General features: G+C 43.1%; 1 protein-coding gene across 1 annotated transcript in view; it reads left to right on the top strand.

Moving 5' to 3' along the window:
* Positions 1–10090: 10090 nt before the first annotated feature.
* The window catches only part of LOC310750875 (glyoxylate/hydroxypyruvate reductase B-like), a gene marked incomplete at both ends in the record, with an annotated part of 31192 nt that continues 15926 nt past the window's right edge, over positions 10091–25356 (top strand). Inside the window, 1 exon segment of the mRNA XM_083589285.1 lies at positions 10091–10127. Coding sequence (XP_083445411.1) covers positions 10091–10127 — 37 coding nt within the window.

Genomic DNA, 25356 nt, shown 5'->3' with positions numbered 1-25356 from the left:
AGTCTCAGAGAACTTTCATCAAACAAGACATAAATGGGATCCGTAAAGGCAGGAGGTCAGAGCTGCCCTAACAGATATTAATTTCTATTCATTAAGCTTATTTTAATAGTGCATTTTAATAGCTTCTGTAAAACAATTATGAGTCCTTCCTGTCATTGCCTTATCCGTGTTTCGACCAAGTAGGGATATAAATAAAAAAAGACAGAAATTATTGCCACCATCATAGCGCTGTCATTAACCGCCACAGTCAAATGATGTCCCTGTTACACTAGCCAGGGATTTTTCAAGATGAATCATATATTTATTTTTATTTTATAAATTTATATGCCGCCATTCAAAATATACTGTCTTTCCACGTTGGTTTACAACATATAAAAACAATTTAGAACCTTATAAAACATCATACAATAAACTAATAATAACAAGACCAGAAAAACCCCCATTTCACTGCTTCTCATTATATTCCATCATAAGAATAGACCTGGATCAGATCAAAGACCCATTGAGTCCAGCATCCTGTTCTCACTGTGGCCAACTAGATGTCTTGGGGAAGTCCACAAGCAGAAGCAGAACACAACAGCACTTTCCCCACCTCTGATTCCTAGCAGCTGGTATCCAGAGGCATATTGCCTCTAACAATGGATGAAGAACATTGTCATAAGGGCTACAACCCACTGCTAGCCTTATTCTCCGTGAATTTGTCAAATCCTCTTAGAAAGCCATCCAAATTGGTGGCCACCACAATCTCTTGTGAAGACATTCTACAGTTTAAGTACACACTGTGTGAAGAAGTGCTTTTATTTGCTTGTCCTGAATCATCCAAGAATCTGGTTCTTTGGATATCTCCAAGTTCTAGTATTATATGAGAGAGAGAGAGAGAGAGAGAGAGAGAGAGAGAGAGAGAGAGAGAGATCCTAATTAAAAATAGTGGCCTCTGCCTCTTGTACACACTAAATCATTCACGAATAATTTTTTTTTTAGAGCCCACAAGGGAGGGGAGCTGATTGTATGTCTCAGGGCAAGGAGACCCACAGCCATGGCATCACCGCTGGAAAAGGCCTATCTCTCATGTTCATGATTTTCACCTCTTCCTGGCAGGGAGACAAATTGAATCCCTGTCACTGTTCCCTCTCTGGCTCATTATGGGCACAGGTGGTCCTTCAAGTAACATGGCCCCAAGTCATTAGGTCACATACTTTTCTTACAATGGTGCTGATATTTTGCAGGATGGTTCCAAGAAAAATAAATTCCACGTGGGCTCCTCAATTATTATTATTTGCAGTGATTCCAATTGCACCAAAACACTTTGATTTTGAGTTGAGAAATTAGGAGTGCAAGAAGCTGCCTAACCCAAACAGGCAATAAAATTATTACAGTTGCAACATTCCATGCTAATTAATGAGGAAATAGCATGGAAAATTAAAAAGTCAAAACAATTTTTTTTTTAAAAAATGCTAATAAATCAGGGAAGCTTTTGGCATGGAAATTGAGAAAAAAGTGAACAAAAATCATATAAATAGGGTAAAACAAAGGAAATAAGGAAAGGCTTCGTAAAATATTATACAGATCTTTACAGAAAAGGAGCAGAAAAGAAGACACTGATAGAAGGATATCTAAAAAAAGAGTAATATCCCCAAAATCACAGTGGAACAATTAAGGATTTTAAACCAAGAAATAACTATGCAGGAAGTGACAGAAGCAATAAACCAAGCAAAGGCAGGGAAATCATTGGGGCCGAATGGAATAACGGCTAAATATTACAAAAAAATGAGTGAACAGCTTGTAAACCCATTAAAGGACACTATGAACAAAATTTTAAAAACAGGTGAAGTCCCAGAAACATGGAAAGAGGCCTTTATAACTTTAATACCGAAACAGGATTCAGATATAAAATTGGTTAAAAACTATAGGCCTATATCATTATTAAATAATGATTACAAATTATTTGCATTTGTGTTGGCAAATAGATTGAAAAATGTTTTAAAAGATTATATTCATCAGGATCAAGCTGCATTCCTTCTAGAAAGGCAAATTAAGGAAAACATTAGAAATGTGTTGAATATTATTGAATACCTGGAAGTTAGAAATGAGAAGAAGGCAGTGCTGATGTTTATAGATGCGGAGAAAGCATTTGATAATGTTTCTTGGGACTTCATGGAAAGGCTGATAGAGCAGATGGGTTTTGGAGTGAACTTGAACAGGGGGATACGGGCTGTTTACTCTGAGCAGAATGGAAAGATAATCGTAAATTGGGTAATAACAAATAAATGTAATATACAAGAAGGAACCAGACAAGGTTGCCCGCTATCACCATTATTGTTCATTTTGGTCCTAGAAGTGTTGACTAGAAATAAAAGAGAAGACAAGGAAATATCAGGAATAAAAGTAAAGAAGAGTGAACATAAACTGAAGGCCTTTGCAGATTATTATGGTAGAAGATCCAAAAAGTTCTCTCCCAAAAGTAATGGAAAAAATTCAAGAGTTTGGTCAAGTGGCAGGGTTTAAATTAAATAAAAATAAGACTAAGATGTTATTGAAAAATCTTAAAGAACATGAAAAGAAAGAAATAACAGAAAAGATAGGAATAGAAGCCCATAAAAAAGTAAAGTATATGGTTAACAGCAAAAATTTTTAACATATATAAGGATAATTATGAAAATGTTTGGCTGGAAGTTAAAAGAAATCTTGAAATATGGAACAGGATGAGTCTATCCCTTTTAGGAAGGATTGCAGCAATAAAAATGAATGTACTTCCAAGGATGTTATTTCTCTTTCAGACAATGCCAATAATAGCAGGGACTGCATGCTTCAAAGAATGGCAAAAAGAAATTTCAGGATTTGTCTGGAATGGGAAAAATTCAAGGATAAAAATAAGATACTTACAAATGTGAAAGACAGAGGTGGCGTCTCACTTCCAGATTTAAAATTGTATTACGAAGCTGCAACCCTAATATGGATCCGAGATTGGATCAAACTCGATAGAGAAGAAATAACAGACTTGGAAGGACATGACAATAGGTTTGGATGGCATGCCTATCTATGGTATGGAAAAACAAAAATTCATAAAGGATTCCACAGTCATATTACAAGAAGAGCGTTGTTTAAGGTGTGGGACAAATATAAAGAACTATTAGAACCCCAAACACCTTGGTGGTTATCACCTATTGAGGCACTATCACTAAAAACATTGGGGGGAAAGGGAGACTGGCCGATATATAGAGAATTGCTAGTAGAACAGGAAGGGAAATTAGAATTGAAAGAATATGAGGAAATAAAAGAACACTTTCAAAGTTGGTTGCACCACAGGCAGCTAAAAGATATTCTTAAAGAGGATAATAAGAAAGGTTTTTCATACACAGTTTCTAAATTCCAAGAGGAAGTAATAGAAGAGAATTATTAAAGAAAATGTATAACATCCTTTTGGAATGGTAAACGAAAGACAAAGAACTGAAATCAGTAATGAACAAATGGGCACAAGACATAGGCCACAATATACAATTTGAAGATTGGATGAAACTTTGGAAAATAAATTTGAAATTTACTGATTGTATACTGCTAAAGGAAAATTACATGAAGATGATGTATAGATGGTATATCTCACCGGTGAAATTGGCCAAAATATATAAAAATGAACAGAGGGAATGTTGGAGATGTAAAGAGGTTGAAGGGACCTTTTATCATATGTGGTGGGATTGCAAAAATGTTAAGGTATGTTGGGAAATGATTTACAATGAATTAAAAAAAACACGTTCAAAATAACATTTGTTAAACAACCAGAAGCTTTCCTGTTGGGTATTGTTGGGGAAGACCTGCCAAAAGAGAAAAAGGACGTACCGTATTTTTTGCTCTATAAGACTCACTTTTTCCCTCCTAAAAAGTAAGGGGAAATGTGTGTGCGTCTTATGGAGCGAATGCAGGCTGCGCAGCTGTCCCAGAAGCCAGAATAGCAAGAGGGATTGTTGCTTTCACTGTGCAGCGATCCCTCTTGCTGTTCTGGCTTCTGAGATTCAGAATATTTTTTTTCTTGTTTTCCTTCTCCAAAAACTAGGTGCGTCTTGTGGTCTGGTGCGTCTTATAGAGCGAAAAATGTGGTAATTTATGTATGTGGCGGCGGCAAGAATACTGCTAGCACAGAATTGGAAGACTGGAGAATTCCAACAAAGGAACAATGGCAAGAAAAACTGAAGAGCTATGCGGAGTTGGCAAAGCTGACAGGCAGACTTAGGGAAAAGGACAATAGGGATTTTGAAAAAGAGTGGAAACCTTTTGTATTATATTTGCATAAACAAAGAAAGAACATCGACCTGATGGTGGGTTTTAAATAAACACTCACAACTTTTTGGATAGGGAATAGATATTGTAAGAGAAAGGAAAATATGATATTGGTAGAAAACAGCAGAATATACTAATGAGGGTAATAAATCAGAAATGGAAGCTGAGGGAAGTCCAAAAGGGGAGAGGGAGAGATTTTGTATGTGAGCTGTATGTTATAAGTACTTTTGTAATGAAAGAAAAGAAAATTAATAAAAAAATAATAAAAAGAAGAAGCTGCCTAACAACTCAAGCCACTGGCCCATCTAATTCTATATTTTGTACACACACCAATGGTTTTCAAATCTTGCCGTTTGGCAGAACGTTAAAAAAATTCTGCGGATCTCCACGCACCAGTTTCTCTCTCTTCTCAGAGCCAACATCATTACATGGGAAGCTTTTAAGGGGGAAATTAACATTTACTTATTCATCCAATTACTCTCCCACCATCAATATATGATTCCAGAGAATGCTACAGCCATTGCAAAACTACAATGAATACACTGTTTTGCTGTTTATTGATTATATGTTTTGCTGCTATTTTACTGAGTACTCCTTCCAGCAACCCCTGCAGCCAAGCTGGTGCCAAACTTTTGTGCTTTCTTTTGGTCCACATCAGTGAGGCCAAGAGGGGTGGAGTCTTGTAGTCTGGGCAGCCCAGGACCTCCATAGACAAAGCCCAGGCATGTGCCCTGGAGAGGTCACTTTGGTGCTGCTAACACAGCAACAACAACATGGGAGGCAGCAGTTACGAGTCACTGATCACTGCAGCCACAGCAAGTGCTGCGATTCCCCAGTGGTTTGACTTCACCTCTGGAGGTGCACTCCATTCTCTCTCGAGACAGATGGATGCCAGCAACAAAAATCGAGTCCATTCTATGAGTTACTACACTGTTTTTATTATAATGTAGTGTTCCTTTTTCCTGATTTTGCAAGTCCATTAGAGACTCCTTATGTAGCAAGTGACTGATAAATTGCACAATGGTGATGATCATGATACCTTTGTGAAGACTCCTGTAGACTCCTGGGTAAATGGATGCACCTTGAGCTAGTACTGAAAAATCAACTTGCACACCAGGCGCAGCTCAGAAGGAAGGGCACTCAGTGATCAAGGGGCCATCACTGGAAGTTCCTGTTCTGTGTCCTAACATTATGCGCCCCACTCAGCAATGGGACCATGTCAGTATTTTCATCCCTCCCATTGCAAAGATCACCAGATCATGTTTGTTTTACTTTCTGTTTGTGAAAATGGAGGGGGCAGAACTACTCTTCCAGACTTCTGTCCCTAGCACTGTGCCTGTTTGTCTTTGATCTGTCTAGAGACAAGATGGCAGTATGAGAGAGCTGTATCTCTCATACATGTTTGTTATGTTCTTTTATTTGTTTAATCAGTAGAAATAAATTAGGTGTGCAAGAAAACCTCCACAGATTTGTTTCCGTTACTCTGCTGCTTTTCAGGTGCTCACAATAGGACCTATTCCCTGGGAATGCTGCTCTGCTGTTCCTGCGTTCCTGTGATCGGAAGGTCAGAGAAGGTGCTCCCAACACCCAGCCCATGCAGGCGCTGAAGATGTAGGCTGTATATGGGTGTACGCTCGTCCTGCTCAGATCTTAAAACACACAACATCAGTGTCATATGATTAAAACCATGGCCCTATAGCAAGGCCTTGTTCATCTGTTCAGTTTGTCTTAAGTACCATAGCTGAACTAAGCTCACAGTGCTTCTACACAAAAATCCACTCCCGAGTACCCTCCAGGGTTTTTTGTTTTGTTCTTGTTTAATGATTAGAAATCAGAAGCCCTTGGTGATTTACTTTGAATCACCTAGAAATTACGGATCCTGTCCATCTCTGACCCTACACTTTCTGGTTGTCAGAGGTTCTCCAGGTTTGCAGTCAGAACCAGTACCAGAGTGTACTCAAGGCTGCGCAGTACCGGCACCTCTTTCTGTTGTTGTTAAAAAGTGTGACACTTACTGCAACAACATCATGGTGAGTACAGACACCTCTTTTTCTAGAAGGAAAGCACCGGTCAGAACCCTTTCCCAAATCTGCCAAGAGATGCTAAGGTTTGGACCTAGGATTGAGTCTTGTGCAGCCTTAAGAGTTCAAATCTTCCCTCTTCTCCAGTGTTCAAAACTTTAACCTCTTCCAGTGAGGTTATGATGCCATTGCTGAGAGCACAGTCAATCACTGCTTCTTTCTCTTGAGGAAACTCAGTGACATCACAGTTGGCTCAAATTCCTTTTTAAAAATCTCATTTTGGGGTGCCCCTGCTTTGCTGCTGCCTCAAGCACGTGCTCAGTGTGGTGTAGCGGTTAAGAGCGGTAGACTCCTAATCTGGGGAACCGGGTTCGCGTCTCCGCTCCTCCACATGCAGCTGCTGGGTGACCTTGGGCCAGTCACACTTCTTTGAAGTCTCTCAGCCCCACTCACCTCACAGAGTGTTTGTTGTGGGGGAGGAAGGGAAAGGAGAATGTCAGCCGCTTTGAGACTCCTTAAAGGGAGTGAAAAGGCGGGATATCAAATCCAAACTCTTCTTCTTCTTCTCAGTCTCCCTGTTGAGTAACCCAGCACTGATGCAGGGCTTCCAAGCTGAGCTTTGACCTCATTGCACTGACTGTTGCTAATGCTGAGACTGACGCTTTGTCTCTTTGCAGACGCCTGGGAGAGTCATCCCATCATCTTGAATAAGGTGATGAAAGCCAGACACAATTCTCCACTTGGACTGTACTGAATAGCAAGTGAGACGTAATGACCACTTCCTATTCCTGGGAGCATAATTGCTTTGATTTCAGCTTATCCCGTGGCTAATGGTTTGACATGCTTTGAAATCTCCCTTTTGCCGCATCATACTGTGAGCTGCACCCGTGTCTCTTTTCGTTTCCTTCATTTTCTCCTGAAGGATGCACATTGCATTATTTATCTCAACTTTTCTTGGCCATGCACAGGCAAAGATCTCAGCTGCCTGCTTGTTCACGAGTCATTTATCTTTAGATTTGCTGCCCAGATCCATTCCTTCTCTCCTTCTCTCGCTCCCCCTCTCTCGGCACAGAACATGCTGGCTCCCCAAGAGGGCTGCACACGAAAACTTGCCCAGCGTTAGTAATAAGCTTGACAAATCACTCTGTCTCTCTGACCTGCTTCTCTTGTGCTATATTGTTAGCCAATTAAGATGTAAGGGCCTGGAAAAGCTCACTCCTTGGCAGTTCGTAGGTGAACACTCTTGTTCAGAAAGTCTCTCCAGGGGCCTCTGGAAACGTTAATGTATGGCCCTGCAATGCATTTTCTCATTCTGTTCCTCCCTATACCCCACATTCAGAACAAAAGGATTGCCTGGCAATATTTTCACTTATTTGTGTGAACCTTAACATTGCCCTCTGAGCAGTGGTGAATGGGGCTCATTGTGACTTCCTTGCATGGAAGGCAAGGAGCCCAAACATTAGGTGCAGCCAGAGTCAATGACAGGCAAACTAATTCTAGTTTTCTCCTCATTACCCTTTCTGCAAGTGCAGTGCTGAAACTGAGGAGGAGGAGGAGGAGGAGGAAGCTGAGAGGTTGTGCCACCTTTTGGACTGGTTGTAAGTAGGAAGGCCGACAGGCAGCTGGTGGTTGGCTGAGGGCAGACTGAGAATGGCGGGGCAGTACCCCATTTGCTCGTACGCACTGGTCTCTGCAGCCTCCAAGTCACAAGAGAGGAAGGAGTTCATCCACAATAAATAGATGTTTCCAGGTTGTGGAGGCCAGGCCTTTGTGCACAGAAATGAGAGATGACGGTGAAGAAATCCAATAATTTAATAATATCATTAATAATAATCTACATTTGTTTTTAGACCAGCCACTGAAGTGCAAAGTAACACGTCAGGGCACCAATAAAAAGTGGCCCTTCTAAGGATGTAAGAAGGTATGGATTTCCATTCTAATTCATGTTCTCTGTTCCCATTCAGCTGCGGTTCAGCTTCTGTCCTAGGCAGGGATTTCTTTCAGCCAGAATTCACTGGAACTCAGTTTTGGCACCTCTCAGGTAGACGCCATTGCCATTGTTAGAGAACAAGGAAGGTGTTTATGGTGAGTTCTGGCACCTCTTTTTTCTAGAAAAATAGCACTTGCCCTAGGGATGTTGGAGAAGAGGGATTTATGAAGCATTTATCATTAAACCACTCTGGGAATTGTAGGTCTGTGAGGAGAAGGCTTTTCCAAGAACCCTCAGAACCCCAAACAAACGGCAGTTTGATATTTTGCCATAGTAGTTTGCGAGTGTGTGTGTGCGTGCGCGCATAGAGGCTCAGGGAAGTTGCTTCTTGTTTTTAATAAAAAATAATGCTTTCCACCCACATCACAAATTGTTTCTCAAAGCTGCAATTTGCTTTGGGATGGAAGCTGTCATTTCTACCAATGATAGTTTCCCTCCTGGGGCAAATTGCAGCTTTGGTGTGTGAGCATGAATTGAAGCACTGAGTGAAAGGGTTAAACCCCCCCATGTGCTGCTGTTCCAATCCAGATAAGATCTCTCTTGCAATTTTTATTTTAAAAGCCCATGTATAAACAATGGCAACCTACAATGTAACTTGGTTCTAAGCCTTAATGACACCTCTTCTGTTCCATCTATGAAACTGCAGACTGAAGCTTTTCCAAGAACATCTGAAGAATAGATCCAAGGAAACTGAAAACTTTATGTGATTTTTTTTCATTGGGCCTAATGAAGATATTACTGTACTGCTGCTTTTGGAGCCTCCACCCCCTTAATGGGCAGACATTACATGCATTTCTTTTATTTTTTTAAATTGCATTCAGCTAATCACTTCCTTTCAAGATCAACGACCAATTTTTTCTTCTCTTGATATCACTTTTAGTGTCCTGCTTCTCCAACCCATTTTAAAAATAAAAAAAATAAATAAATGTGGCCTTTGGGGAGGATCATTCAAATCCTCTCCCCAATAAACTGTAATCTGTTTACTTTCACGAGGGCTATAATTTAAGCTGTAGCCTCAGCAGAAATCCATTCAGTGCCAACTCTTTCATAAAGTGTCATTTAGGCTGAAGATACAATCTTCCTCCCTGGATTCCATTCTCGCGCAATAGCATGTTTGTGGAATAATCATCATGGCTTCGCTCAAACCGCCAAGGCTTTATTTAGATTCTCTCCCTACCCCCCCCCCACTTCCATATTTCTCTCTGCAACATACAAATGCTGCCACAGTAAACAAGTGCTCTTTTTGGAAACCTTTTACTGGTATGTAATTTTCTTTCAAAATGTCATAATAAAGCATTGCTCTTTGTTGCTAAGGAAAAAAATATGCAGCCTATATTATTATTTTTTTAATAGGAAAAAGCCAGGAAATTCAACTAAATAGAACATCAGATGCAATTGGGGGAGCATGCAGGCATGAATGGTTGATGGCACTACAAATGACAAATACTTGGCGGGCTCGATTCCTTCTTCTAAGAGTCTCCAATCCATTCGCTTTTTGCTTTGCTACTGAAAACATCCACATGAAAGTTGTATTCCTGCTGCTTAACTCTCACTGGGTGAGCAGGATTGCTACTGTGCAGAGCTATTTGAAGGATGTGAGCTCAGAAGTGAAACACTTTTTTGCACGGCCATGCACATAGTGGCTCGTCCCAGAGAAACCATTTGTTCCACCAAGGGACAGAGGTTAATTTTGGATTTGAGCACAACACAATGGAATGAAAGCTATTTTTTAAAAATTAAATAGCTAAGATAAAGCTACAGAACATTACATTTATGCCCACATCCCTCCTGTTTGTCAGAAAACCTCATGATCTACAATGGATGCACTTCTGAAGCTGGGGCTGGTAGGTACACAACGTTTTCTATATCTATTCTTTGTGTTATTATTTGGGTTATACTTCAGAGATCTTTACAATGGCTATACATTTTTGCAAGGGTGAAGGACTACCTAGGGCCTGGCATGCAGCCAACACAGATAACTCTTAAATCCATCCATATAATCTGTAGCAGATTGTGATACCCTGCTAAGGGCTTATCTTGAAGATTAAAATTCCCGAGCTGCACCATCTCAGCCTGCAACTAACTTTTAGAAAATAATATTGTATATGATAACAATACAATATAGAAAAGCAGAATTAAAGGCCCCATGACCCACAGGATCTCTAGGCACGAGAGGAACATTGCTGTATGCCACCTAGGTAAAGGTAAAGGGACCCCTGACCATTAGGTCCAGTTGTGACCGACTCTGGGGTTGTGGAGCTCATCTCGCTTTATTGGCCGAGGGAGCCGGTGTACAGCTTCCGGGTCATGTGGCCAGCATGACTAAGCCGCTTCTGGCGAGCCAGAGCAGTGCACGGAAATGCCGTTTACCTTCCCGCTGGAGGGGTACCTATTTATTTACTTGCACTTTGACGTGCTTTCAAACTGCTAGGTTGGCAGGAGCAGGGACCGAGCAACGGGAGCTCACCCCATTGCGGGGATTCAAACCACCAACCTTCTGATCAGCAAGTCCTAGGCTCTGTGGTTTAACCCACAGCACCATCCGCGTCCCCATATGCCACCTAAAATTCCTTAAAATTGCAATGATCTTCTACTCATGCATTCTGTAGTGGTTGCTCAATACATTTTGCTGCCTAGTGCATAGCTCAGATGACAGTCCCTCTGCTTGAACTTTTAAAAGCCTTTGTGCATTATGCTGAGAAATCAGTTCCTGCTTCTACCAGCCCTCTTTTAATGGTGCCTTCTGAATCAGGATGCTTCATTCTGTTGATTGGCAAGGCAGGCTCTGATGTTGGCATGCTGTTCTCTGGCCATGCCTCTGATGCCCATGAGTAGGTCCTTGGCTATCCCAGCTCTGCCCTTCCCTGCTCTCAGAAATAACACACTTGAGGGTTTCTGCTGGCTACCGGAGGTGAGAATACAGCTAGTGGTATCTTCTAACTGCCGTTGCTTTTTGTTGGGCACAACAGGGACCTCTGCAGCAGTGAAGTCCTGCCACTGGTGGAGTTCATCAGAGGTCAGTGCATCCAAACTCCCTATAGCATGGTGGATCAGGGCCTTGGATTGCTCTGTTAGAGACAGAGCTACCAATTGAGGTTCAAATCATGCCTCTACAGTGAACTCACTAGATGCCCTGTGACAAGCTGTTACCTGAGCCTCAGACCGCCACTCCACTTCTGCTCTAAGGTGATAATAACACTGCTCTACCTTACAGGGTTGTTGTAAGGGTGACAGCACAAGGTAATGTATGTGAGGTGCTTTGAGAACTCAGAAGAGCTGTCTAAACACTAAGTGTTATTGTTATGTTGTCAAACAACGTGCTGCTTCGAATCCACTGCCATTCCAATAAAGGGTTCAGACAATCTGTGTGATGATTTGTGCTACATGAAAGCTGTACTGTATGTATTCCTCCTGCCGCCTCATTCACACACGCTCTGGATCCTTGTGCAGTGTCTCTCTTTTATCTCAAATCAGCAAGCTTCAGATCTGGCAGTCAGTCAACTTAATCAATCCAAACAGCCTTCATTTATCATGAGATCCACACGCTGCTTACACAAGAAAGTTCAAACAAGATATTGAAGCTTTTGAATGATACAGAATCTCAGCTTGAAGGAAGGAAAGTTAATGGAGATGCTGCAGTTCAATCTGTCTGTGGTAATTCAGTCAGTCATGGATGGAACCTTAACTGCTTTGTGGTTTCTGCAGGACTCTCAGTAACCCCTCTGCACATATAGAAGCAAGACAGAAAGGAATTCCAGGGACTGTATTCAACCAAACCATTGTGCTAGCAGAAACCCAGTGCAATCATGCCCACTGGTGAAATGGGACGTTCACCCTCTTCTCCTCCTCCACTGTGCCCCCCAATCTGGGAATTATGGGAGTTGCAGCCCCAAAACATCTGGAAGATATCAGGTTGGCAAAATCTACTATAAACTGCTGACAATGGTTGCAACAATCTTGCAAGGTAGGCAGAATCTGCATATTCCAGAACAGGCACTTGAATTGGGATCTGCCTATTCTGGATGTGGCATTGAGGTTGGATTGTGTTAGCAGAGCTGGATACCAACACCGATCTATTTATGTTTGTGGCGATCACGCAGGGTCCCCGGATGTTTCGCCATCTATTGATCCCTGTGCCACCACTTTATTTCTCACTGCCACCACCCAGGCCCTACCTGGGACAATACTGAGTCCAGTCAGGGTTAAACTGGAACATAAACTTCTGTTTATTTATTGCACTTTAGCAAGCGTGTGGTTTCATAAACGGTATCAGTCAATTACATTCATGGGGTGGCTATCCAGATCTATAACTTCTGCTACCTGCTCTCACTCACTAAACTAGCTCTCAGATATTTACTTGTCTTCCTAGTCCCTAACTGTTCCTGACTCAGCCTATTTCGTTACACTAACTCAGCCTTCCCACAAACTCTATCCCAATTCACTCCCACTCCAACCAACCACCCAACTCCCAACGAACTCCCCCCTTTGCCCCTCCCAGAGCTGGTTTTATAGTCCCTCTGACTCCACCCCCTGGGTCCTGATTGGGTCACCTATTTAACTATTTCACCCCCAGGACTCTCATATGTTAACGTCACAATGTTCGGCCAGCAAAATGAGTTGACCAGATCCTTTATCCCAGCCATGGTCACTTGGGAGGGAAAGGGAGGCTGAGCCCTCTTTCTCTAAATTGACTGTGAAGTGAGGAAGGGGGAGCTTTTTGACAGGCACATGCTGATTTGTTTTCTCTGCACCTAATACCCCCTACTCATCTATCAGGCAGCCACAGGAAGTGGTAAGTCACTGACCACTACTCCAGCAATGTGGACACCAGATCACCCTAGGCTAATCATCTAAGGCCCCACATGTCAGAGGTGGATGTGGCCAAAAGTGGGTGTAGCCTTCCCAACACTCCCACAGGCACAGAGAAGACACCCCCCCATCTTTACAGATCAGCTGAGGAGGGAGGTTATTGCCCCCATCTCAGGGTGAGGGTAAATTGCATCTGTATTAGGGTGCTGTGCTGTGTTGAGATGTTTACATTTCTCCACCAGCCCCAGTGCTGCATGTAGTTTAATTCCCCACTTCCTTGCCACCACCAAAATCAGTGGATTTTAGTGGGCCAGAAAAAAATTGCTTGGGAAGTCAGATTAGGCCTCTGGGCGGAGGGCTCATATACCCTTCAACATTTCTCTGGTGAAAATAGGGACATCCTATTTGATCATCTCCTGCCAACCTAGCAGTTCGAAAGCACGTCAAAGTGCAAGTAGATAAATAGGTACCGCTCCGGCGGGAAGGTAAACGGCGTTTCCGTGCGCTGCTCTGGTTCACCAGAAGCAGCTTAGTCATGCTGGCCACATGACCCAGAAGCTGTACGCCGGCTCCCTCGGCCAATAAAGTGAGATGAGCTCCACAACCCCAGAGTCGGCCACGACTGGGCCTAATGGTCAGGGGTCCCTTTACCTTTATTTGATCATCATCATGTTACTATTTATACCCCACCCATCTGACTGGGTTGCCCCAGCCACTCTGGGTGACTTCCCACATATATAAAAACATAATTAAACATTTAAAAACTTCCCCATAGAGCACTGCCTTTAAATGGCTTGTGAGGCAGATAACTCCATAACCTCCAACATTTCTCCAATAAAAATAGGGACGTCCTACCATACCCTGGAACATTTGTCTGATGAAAATAGGGGCTACTTGAGGAAATAGGGACATTCTGGGGACAAATCAGAAACTTGGATGGCTTCTGTTAGTCTGGAATTGTCCCTGGAAAATAGGGACACTTGGAGGCTCTGAGGGTTAACAACCTCTAGTAGCTGCATTAACTGGCTGGCAGAAACTCCCCAGGTTTTCAGACAGAAGTCTTCTTCAGCCCTACTGGGAGATGCTAGAGACTGAAGATATTTTGCACGCAAAATATGCACTCCCTACTGCTAAGGCAAGAGTCCTTCCCTGACGTAAATGTGCGGAAAGGTACAAGAGAGAGCATCTGTTTCATTGCACTCCAGACCCTACCAGTAGAGTCATTCCATCACTGTTGGATGGCAGGTTTCCTCCAAATGGGGAGGAGATGTGTTGCCGTCCCCTTGCTTTGATCATGCCAATAAAGGTAAGAAAGAACTCAGTGCATTCTCTTTAAGAAAGCAATGGATTTTGGAAAGGGCATTTTGGAGCTAAAAGTTCAGAAATAATAAGAGAAGGTGCTTTGAGATATCTGAGGCATGCTTAATTATTCCTGAGGGAGCTTATTTGTTCTGATTGCCAGCAGTCTATGTTTCTGTTTTTAACTTGAAATGGAAATAAAGGAGATAAGTTTCAAGGGGGTGGAGGGAAGAACGCAGAAGGAATAATCGCAGAAGGCAGGGGACAAATGTCTTGACACTGTCAGTTTGAGTTTCTATCAGTTTCTCATTTTTCTAATCCAAAATCCAGTTCACCACATTTCCACATCAGTTTACAATTTGAAAATTGCACGAGCAATGCATTTTTAAATGCTATTTCCATATGCAATATGCACATGCAATATGATAACCTCACTTACTGTAACATACAAACTTTGGGTCAAAAACTGCATTGGGCAATTCAGAGAAGGGCAAATTTCCAAGGAAAGCTGGCGTTTGACCACTATTCTGGTGGGGTGCCATCACGGACCCCTGGACACGCACTGTGCACCCCCTGGGCACCGGGCGCCACGGTCCTGCAGGCAGCGTGTCACACTCCTTCGAATGTGCACCATGCCCCTGAGAGCTGCGTGCCACGCTCCAGGATGCATGCCACGCCCCCGCCTGCTCTCCGCCCCCGGTAGTGGAGCATGCAACTTTGCCACTGGATGTACTGTATATGACACAAGCACTACAGTCATACCTCATGTTGTGTTTGCTTCATGTTACTTTTTTCAGATTGCGTCCCGTGGCGACCTGGGAGTACCGGAAATGGTTACTTCTGGGTTTCGTCGCTCGTGCCTGCACAGAAGCACAAAATGACGTCACGCGCATGCACAGAAGTGGCAAATGGCAACCTGCGCGTGAGCAGATGCACCGCTGAGGGTTGCGTTCCTTTCATGTTGCGAATGGCTCTCCAGAGCGGAGCCCGTTCGCAACCAGAGGTACCACTGTATAGCATGAATGGTCAGTGCCAGAAACCCTATTCAGAAATGTCATTCATGTGTTCTCAATAGCCATGACCCTGATATCTTGTGAGTCAGCCAGCCCAACACACTGGCATCCGAGTGAACTGGCAGGATGGAGCCTCCATGTGTGCAGCTATATGTGCAGATACCTGGGGTGGGGCTAGTTTGAACACATGATGTAGGGGGTGTGACTAATTGCTCCAGGCGTATTACCCCTTCATACGCTAAGGAAACACTTGAGATTGCTTCTGAGCAGAGCTACAATTCCCCTGGCTGCACTACAATGCTAGCTTTGCATTCTCCCCCACTCCTCCTCATTTTTGGCAGTTCCTTGCTGTCTCACTAATCAAAATTGAAAAGTAAATATAAATCATTCTCTTCCCCCCAAATGAGTTCTAATAGATTATAATAAAGACATTTGTACTTGAGATAGCATTGCTACATCCATTCATTACAGAATATTATTACTCCTGGGTTATGTCTTAACACCAGGTAATCAATAGTTGACAGTACGTGGTAATCTGCACTGAAGTGTTCTATTAATTAAGCGCCCTGACGCGATAGATGACATTCCCCATTTCCTGTAATTTTAGTGATGAATTTGCTGTAATTATTCATTGATAATATCTGGTCTTGGATGCCAACTATCAATCCCTCCCTTTTGGCACAGGCTTTTCTATTTCACTGCCATGCTATTGATTTTCCATTGTTGATGCAATTATAATGCAGCCTCCTGGGATATTTACCATGTCCCCCTGACATCTTTATATTTTGCACTTTTCAGTGAATAAAACCAGGATTAAATAAACCTCCGGCTCTTAGCGGTTCAATCTATAGTAACTCACTAGCAGTCAGACGTAATTTGTGACAACAGGAACCTTTGGAGAGGTAAAGGATTGGGCAGTAAGCGAACTTCACCTCACTTCTTTGCCTTCTCCCCTGGAATTCTGTCTGGCAGGAGGAAGGAACCCTCATCCAGTAGCAGGTGACGTTCTGGAGAGGGCTGTAGGTTGTATTTTCTTGCCCAGTGCAAAGTGAAGGATGAAGGGAGCGTTTCAATGCCTGCCTCCTCCTCTGAGGTAAGGCTTCCCACCTTGTTTTCACCCCCTTCTCCTTTTTTCTCTGCTTTCACCCCACCCCTTGTTTCCATACCCAGAGTCATCCCTGCCTCCAGCAGCTTTGCTTTATCCTTTGCCCTGAGGCTGCTTCAGCCCTCTCATCCTGCCTCTCAAGATTTGGCCCATCCAAGTGATCTTTGTTTGTTTGTTTGTTTTTTTAAAAAAATTAATTAAATTTTCTGTTTTACCATTTCAGATAAACGTTTTACATACTTAAGATATCAATGACGTCCCTTCTTCTTTTTCCATGGTTCATTTTACATATCTTATATCTCTGCACATTTTACAAAACCTGTACCAATCAGTTTTCCATTATGACATCCATCAAAACTTATTTATACTGTTGAATTTATCTTAATGCTGCCAGTGTTTTCAGCTATACACAATTATTTTCCATATATTTAATAAACATTTTCCAATCTTCTCCAAATGTATGTTCTTCTTGTTCTCTTATTCTGTATGTTAAGTCTGCAAGTTGTGCATATTCTGTCAGCTTCAGTTGCCGTTCTTCTTTGGTTGGGATCTCGCTCACTTTCCATTTTTGAGCTAACGAAACACGGGCAGCATTTTGTTGCATACATAAATAACCTTTTCTGACACCTGGGAATTTCAGTCTGAATTATCCCCATCCAAGTCATCTTTGGGTCAGTCAAAAAGGAGAAAGAATGCAAAAACTGCCACCCCACATAACTATCTCGTGAGACTCTAATTTTCCATTAATCCGAGTGATTCTGTTTTACTTATTTTGCACTCAGCCTTATTATTATTGCTATGTGTGCATGTAAAGTGACTTCAGTTTCTCATCAGGCTAGTCTTATTATCCTCAATGCTATTTATTATTGCTCATTGCTTGTGTGTCTGATGGCTGCCCATCTCACAGACGCACAAAGGCTTATCTTAAGCAGGACACAGCTGCTGGCTCTGTTTGCAACTCAGGGGACTTGCATCGCCTTAGCATCTCCCCCACCTGCCACCAGCGGAACCATCCTTGAATTATGAGGTTTCTACCACAGCTCCCTGCCACACCTCTCTCCATCTTCCACGCAGGCAAATTGTTACAATTCAGGAGCACACTGGAGCCAGCCAGAAAGACTTGAGGAGGCTGCAGAGGAAGGCTGATAAGGGGTGTGGAATGGGAAGTGGGGTTATTACATGGGCTGCTGGGGAGAGTCCTGAGGGTCAGATAAAGAGGCTTGCATACCCTCCAACATTTCTCCAATGAAAATAGGGATGTCCTATTCAATAACAGGTTCTGGAGGAGACTCTTGAGAGTCCCATGGACTGCAAGAAGATCAAACCTATCCAATCTTAAGGAAATCAGCCCTGAGTGCTCACTGGAAGGACAGATCCTGAAGCTGAGGCTCCAATACTTTGGCCACCTCATGAAAAGAGAAGACTCCCTGGAAAAGACCCTGATGTTGGGAAAGATGGAGGGCACAAGGAGAAGGGGACGACAGAGGACGAGATGGTTGGACAGTGTTGTTGAAGCTACCAGCATGAGTTTGACCAAACTGTGGGAGGCAGTGGAAGACAGGAGTGCCTGGCATGCTCTGGTCCATGGGGTCATGAAGAGTCAGACACAACTAAATGACTAAACAACAACAACAACAACAACAACAACAACAACAACAACAACAACAACAAAATAATAATAATAATAATAATAATAATAATAATAATAATAATAATGTTATTATTTTTGCCCCAGCAGCTCTGGGCGGCTTCCAACATAAATAAAAACATAATAAAACATTGAATATTAAAAGAAAACCTCTCCATGCAGGGCTGCCTTCAGATGGCTCAGGGGCCATACCCTCTGTTGAAAATAGAGACATCCTAAGGAAAAGTGGGACATTCTGGGATCAAATCAAAACTGTGATGGCTTCTGCAAATCCGGGACTGTCCCTGGAAAATAGGGACACTTGGGGGGGTCTGGGTTTGGTGGTCCTCATTTGTCCCCAAGGCCTGAGGTTCCCCACCACTGTTCTAGGACAGCCAAACACCCCAACAACACTTCAAAAGGCTTTATGGTCAACTATGCATTTAGAACAGATAGATGCAGCTATAGGTGCTTTAATTCTTTCTCCACTGGAATGTTCAGGTAGGCTGAATACATACATTCAAAGCACATTTTAATTCCCCCCCAACCTAAGAATCCCAGGAATTGGATTTTGTTAACATTGATAGGAGCTGTAGCTTTGTGAGACATAAATTACAGTTCCTAGGATTCAGGGGTGTCTGTACTCTAAATGTATGGCGTTTATGTAGCCATTGTCTCTGCTGAAAGGCCCAAGCCTGTTCTCAGATCTGAAGAATTACTGAATCTCTGTGTCTAGACCTTTCTGTAGTTATCAGCAAGAAATGAAAGACATTAGACAGACACCCCAAATATATGATATCTATCTATCCATTTTTTGAATGAGATAGATAGCCAGATACTCTCAAATCTTTGTAATGATGGCAACCCATTCTGAGCAGCCCTTGAACGCTGCTGGTGAGACAATTCATCACCATTACAAAAAGAATGAATTAGTTTGAGGGCCAATTCAAATTGTCTATTGAGGTTTAGTACAGTTGCAATAACAGGGTTTTCTTTTTCCAGCCTTGTGGAGCAACATATTCCCTTCATCTTTCACTTTGCATGAGGCAAGAAAATATATTATTCCTTGAGTGCTTATAGGACACATTTTCAGTCAGCGGAATCAACCCCCTATTAAAAGGGCCTTTTCTGTAGTGGCTCCCCATCTTTGGGACACCCTCGCCAAGGAGGTGTGCCTGGACTCATCTATTGCCTTTCCAATGCCAGGCTAAGATATTTTTCTTTTATACACAAGCATTTGAACACTGTTCCCTGTCTTTTGCTTGCTCAGTCGATAGTTTTTAGCTGCTTGGTATTTTATAGTGATTGCTTACAATAATGTTAAGGTGGCAGATATGCTTGGTAGAACATTTAGTGGGAACACTTTTAGTTATCATTGTAGTATTTTTTTAAAAAGTTTACTGTGTAAGTTGCCTTGAGAACTTAAGGAATAAGGCAGGTCATGAATGAAATAATACTAAAAATACTGATAATATTAAGTTGTATTCAATGTAGTCCTAAGTAGGTAATTCTGTCAAGACAAAAAAATTATCTTTGCACAACAGAATGATCTCTCTCTCTCTCCCTCCTTCCACTATGTACTACCTAGAGGGGATCGGGAGATTTTGTAGGGGGAAGAAAGGGGAGAAATTCCCTTGCATTAGCACAAAAGTGTGGTTGAATACCACCCAATAATAATGATTAGAGTAGACCTGCCCAGACCAAGACCATCTGACTGGGTTGCTCCCGCCACTCTTGGAAGCTTCCAACATATAAAAATAATAATAAAACATTAAACATTTAAGAAACTTCCCTATACAGGGTTGCCTTCAAATGGCTTAGGGGTCAGATAGCTCCATACCCTCCAACATTTCTCCAATGAAAATAGGGACATCCCATTCCATAGTACTAATTTTATTATTTATACCCCACCCATCTGACTGGGTTGCTCCCGCCACTCTTGGCAGCTTCCAACATATAAAAAAATGTAATAAAACATTAAACATTTAAAAAACTTCCCTATACAGGTTGCCTTCAAATGGCTTAGGGGTCAGATAGCTCCATACCCTCCAACATTTCTCCAGTGAAAACAGGGACATCCTAAGGAAAAGCAGGAAATTCCGGCATCAAATTAGAAATCAGGATGGCTTCTCTAAATCAGAGACTGTCCCTGGAAAATAGGGACACTTGGAGGGTCTGCATCAAGTGGCTCCACAGTAGCTGCCATCTTCACCCTCCCCAAAATTCCTTTGGGCCTGCCCCAACATAGCAACATTACATCAGAGGCTGCTGGTTGAGACAATGTCCTCTTTTCCCAGGACACGTCCTCTTTTTCATGGGTATGCAAAATGAGAGTCGCCATAGCGATCCATAGTTAAAAGCAGAAGTCTGCAAATGTGTCCTCTTTTTTGATCTTCAAAATATGGCAACCCTACATTCTGGAAAAGAAAAGAGGGTGGTGGCTGTTGCAGACCTGTCCAGACCACTCCAAGACCGCTCTGGCCTGCCACCAGCTCTTCTCCTATCATCTTGTAAGCTCAGGGCATCAGGACTGGATCACAGGCCTGAGATATTATACACCTTGGTGTGCCTGAATCACCAGCCTAGGAGACGCTGTGATCAGGGTGGGGTGGGGGGCTGGCCACGGAGGACCAGGGGGAAGGGGCTGGATAGCCAAGCCAGCAGGTGTGGAGTAGTTGCAAAGGGGACCCTCTGAGGGTCTGCAGAGGGATCCTTGTTCAAGTCCACCTCAACCCTGATGCCAGGTCTGCATGGGTGAAATAGAGTATGGGAATCCAGGCTTCCTTCTGACATGCCTCTGCTGTCTACCAAATATAAAAGCATGTAGAATGCCTCATTATTCACTTTTTCTATTGGCTCTCTGCAGGCTGGTTCTACAGTCCAGTTAAACAACAGTGCTAGGAACTGCAAGCTGGCTGAGTGTGGTTGTTTTCAACTGGGTGAACTGGCATACAGCTCATCACGTTGGCTAAAGTGCTGACTTCGTCAAGAAGCAGCTGCTCCCACAAAGCCGTGTCTTGATCGATAGGTTTCTGTATTTAGTGTCTCACCTGGAATGAGCGTATTAGGATAATTGAAGGGCTATTGCTATCGCTGATGAATTTTGCTTTTATTGAAAATCAGTCAGCATGCTTAAAAAGAAGTGCTGGGGGAACTAGCACAAGTTCATAAAGATCTTTCGGCACACACAGCAATAATAAAAATAAAAATGTTCATAATCTTGTGATTGTTGGCTGAATTTCATCAGCCTAGCCAACCTTGAGCTGCTTTTGCATTTCTCTACAAATCGCTTTTTGCTGACAGATAGAGGAATGTCAGTGTAATGGAATCAGTAGGTGGATGCTTACTGGAGTGCCAACGTATGTGTTTTGAAAGAGGAGCTGTTCAGGTGAAAAGATGCCACTTTCAGCCCAGTCTGAATATCACGACAAATTTATCCAAGGCAGAAAAGAGCAACTGAGTTGACTGATTTTATCCTCACAGCAATGCTGTGAGGTAGCTCAGGCTGAGAGACAGTGAGCAGCCCAAGGTCACCCAGGGAGTTTCATGGCTAAGTGGAGATTTGAGTATCCCAGGTCCTCCCACACTGTAACCACTACGCTGTGCTGCCTTGCATGTTGCTTTTACATAAAGGGGCCATGCCTGAAGAGAGCTAAGGAAAATTGCAAGGCTGCGGTTGTGTGTGGAGTTAGAATTACTGTTGTCTCCCTCCAACTTTACGTGTTGCTCTTAGCAATGGTTTCAAGCAATGGGTTGATTGTTCTGCACTCATCCTGCTAGGCAATATCCCCACCTCCCAGGCAGCTCAGGGTCCCTGTTCTCTGAGGAATGGAATTGCATTTTCTCATCTACAGTACATCTTAATTCTTGGAGTGCTGGGGACCTTCCCCGAAAGAAGAAGTGCTTGCTTGAGAGAAGACAACCTGTTTCCTTCTCCAACGAATAAACGACAATACAGTGGTACCTTGGGTTACAGACACCTCGGGTTACAGGCACTTCAGGTTACAAACTCTGCTAACCTGGAAGTAGTACCTCGGGTTGCGAACTTTGCCCCAGGATGGGAACGGAAATTGTGCAGCGGCAGCGAGAGGCCCCATTAGCGAAAGCGCACCTCAGATTAAGAACAGTTTCAGGTTAAGAATGGACCTCTGGAACGAATTAAGTTCATAATCTGAGGTACCACTGTAGTGTGTTTCAGTGCACTATACAGTGGTACATCGGGTTACATATGCTTCAGGTTACATACGCTTCAGGTTACAGACTCCACTAACCTAGAAATAGTACCTCAGGTTAAGAACTTTGCTTCAGGATGAGAACAGAAATCATGCTCCGGCGGCGCAGCGGCAGCAGGAGGTCCCATTAGCTAAAGTGGTGCTTCAGGTTAAGAACAGTTTCAGGTTAAGAATGGACCTCCAGAACAAATTAAGTACTTAACCCGAGGTACCACTGTACCTGGGTTGAGTGACAAGCCCTTCCTCGGGATAGCACAAGCGCCGACAGAAGAATGTGGTGGCTTAAAAAAAATTGACAAAGGAGTAGGACTGCCGTGATCTTTTTGCTGAGCCTGAGCTTCCAGATTTCACTGCCAACAATGACTGCACCTGGCCTCCTTTCTACTTTGACAGCGGGGAAGCAATTTCGGGATAACATCTTCCTAATGCCACTGCACTCTGCAACTGTCCTGAAAACCGAAGAGAGCAAATTTGCTGGGGCCTTTTGTTGTTTTGTTAATAGAACTATTAGCTTTGATTGCAGCCTCTAAGGAGCTCATTGTGTTGGGAGGAGATCTGTCTGCGTCTCCCCCTTCTTCTTTTGAGCTGTTGTATCATTTCTCCCCTGCCAGCTATCTTTCTCTTTCCATCAGCTCTCAGCTTGCCCTAGAAGTTACAGCTGCTTTGCTCTCTTGGTGCTCTGGTGCCTGCTCAGCTTTGCCACTGAAGCTCTCTGCGGCCATTTTGATTGCCAGGAATGCTTTGTGTTTAACTGCTGATATGCCAGAGGCTCCAGACTGCACCCAGTGCTAGCTATACTCATGAGTCATCCTTTTGTAATAAGTATGCATGGATGACTTAGGCGCATTACATATCCTCCAACATATCTCCAATGAAAATAGGGACGTTCCATTCTATAATGATAATTTTACTATCTACACCCCACACATCTTACTAGGTTGACCCAACCACTCTGGGTGGCTTCAAACATATATAAAAACATAATGAAATGGCTTAGGGGTCAGATAGCTCCATACCCTCCAACATTTCTCCAATGAAAATAGGGACTTCCTAAGGAAAAGTGGGACATTCCAGGATCAAATCAGAAACCTGGATGACTTCTCTAAATCAGGGACGTCCTTGGAGGGTCTGCCATTAATCTCAGTGGATCTACTCTGAGTAATACATGCCATCCCAGCCTCTCACCCTGGGAGACAGACATTCCCCCCCTCTCTCACCCAGCAACCAGCAACCATCTACCACCCCCAGGAGTATGCAATCCCTGGACCTTAATAAAGGCCCCAAACACAGGAAAAAGAAGAAAAGAAAGAAAGAAAGAAAGAAAGAAAGAAAGAAAGAAAGAAAGAAAGAAAGAAAGGGAAAGGAAAGGAAAAAGATTAAAGGAAAGGAAACAACTGGGCTGGAAAAATATCCAAGTGCTGCCAAATTATAGAGTAGGGCTGGAGAAATCGTGACCCTCCCTCCAACTCCCATCAACCTCAGTCAACACTGCCAGTGGTCAGGAATGATGGGAGTTGTGATTGAAGAGCAACTCCCTAGCCTGGCTGTAGAGGAGAGGGTTCCTTTGATAAGATACAATATTGTTGTGCCCACCCTCACTTTGCCAAGCAGCCAGGAATTTTAGGAGCATAGCTTACCCAGGTTTGGTTTCTTGTTGGAAAGAGATCAGTAGGTGCAAATGTCATATCTGCATTTATTTACAAATATATAGGTTGAAGGGAGATGGCGCGGAACAGTTTAAAGACTTTAAGAGACAACCAAAGTCCACTGCTCGCACCTAAGGTCTCCTCCAAGGAGGCAACCAGCATCCCATGACAAGGTTAGCTTACCGAATCCAAAACTCTACTCTCTGTCAGTCTCTCCCACACTGAAGTCTCTTTAGATGCAGAGACCTGCACCACATCATCCTTATTAAAGAGTTAGTCTTCACTGCTTACATCCAGTTCTGAATGTCTTGCCTGGTTCCTGAACCATGAGTCCTGAACTCCACTTCTGCTGCCAAGCCTGTACCATTACTTGCCTGAATAAATATCTCTTACTTACATGTAAGAGCCTCTATCTGCATTTGTTGGGTACGAGGCAGGACACCAGGAGAGGGAAGGCTGCTATAACCACTACACCACAATTCCTCTCTGCTGTATGTGTAGACCATCCTGCAGTCCGTAAAACCATGGCTGCACTTTCTTGCATCTAGAATCAAAAGCAATAAGCATATGCCCCTTTTTAAAAAACCTTTCCTATTCATATTACTTCCATCCCAGATTTGGACAGTGCTTGCATTTATATTTATGCATATATTTACTTCCAGCCAGCCTCCTGTTGTTGCTTGACAAATTCTGATCGAGAATGTGCTGCTGACTAGTTAGGATTTAATGCCAACCCATGGCAATAGTCGTAAAGCTAAACTAAGAAATGGAGCAGACAACTTGGGGGCTCCTCTGATGGCTTGTGAGCTGGTTGCAGCATCCATAATCGGAAGAGCCATTAGAATAATGGCGCTACATGAATATTTTACTTTCGCATTGCTAGGGGGGAGTGATAGAAAGCCGCAATTGGAGGGAAATTTGGGACACAGGGAAAAAGAGTTTCGCCCTCCCACTTCTTCTCTTGGGCTGCACATATTTTGTGCCCAAACCCAGGAAAATTCTATACACGTAGCCTTCATAGTCTCCATGCAAACTTTGCATGGGAAATCAATAAAATGCATACAGATATGCCTATTTAGTTTGCATTAACAAGCTTGATTGTAACCCTGATCTTCAAGCCTTTTTTGGGGGGGGGGGAGAAATAAACAGTGATTCCAGAGGCAGGAGAGAATATGGGGAGGTAATAGGAGGAAGGGCATAGGATCCCAGAACCTTATTGCGTTGTTTTGTACAATTTCCCTTCTTTGCTCCCAGTCCCATGTCCACCTGCTGCTACTGCTAGCTATGTGAGGTGATTGCATGGCCTTGTGAGGTCTTCAGGCTTGTTTCCGCAGCACTGAGG

This window comes from Podarcis filfolensis, assembly GCF_964270895.1.
Source record: "Podarcis filfolensis genome assembly, chromosome: 15".
Lineage (NCBI taxonomy): Eukaryota > Metazoa > Chordata > Lepidosauria > Squamata > Lacertidae > Podarcis > Podarcis filfolensis.
This window is presented reverse-complemented; position numbering and strand designations above follow the sequence as displayed.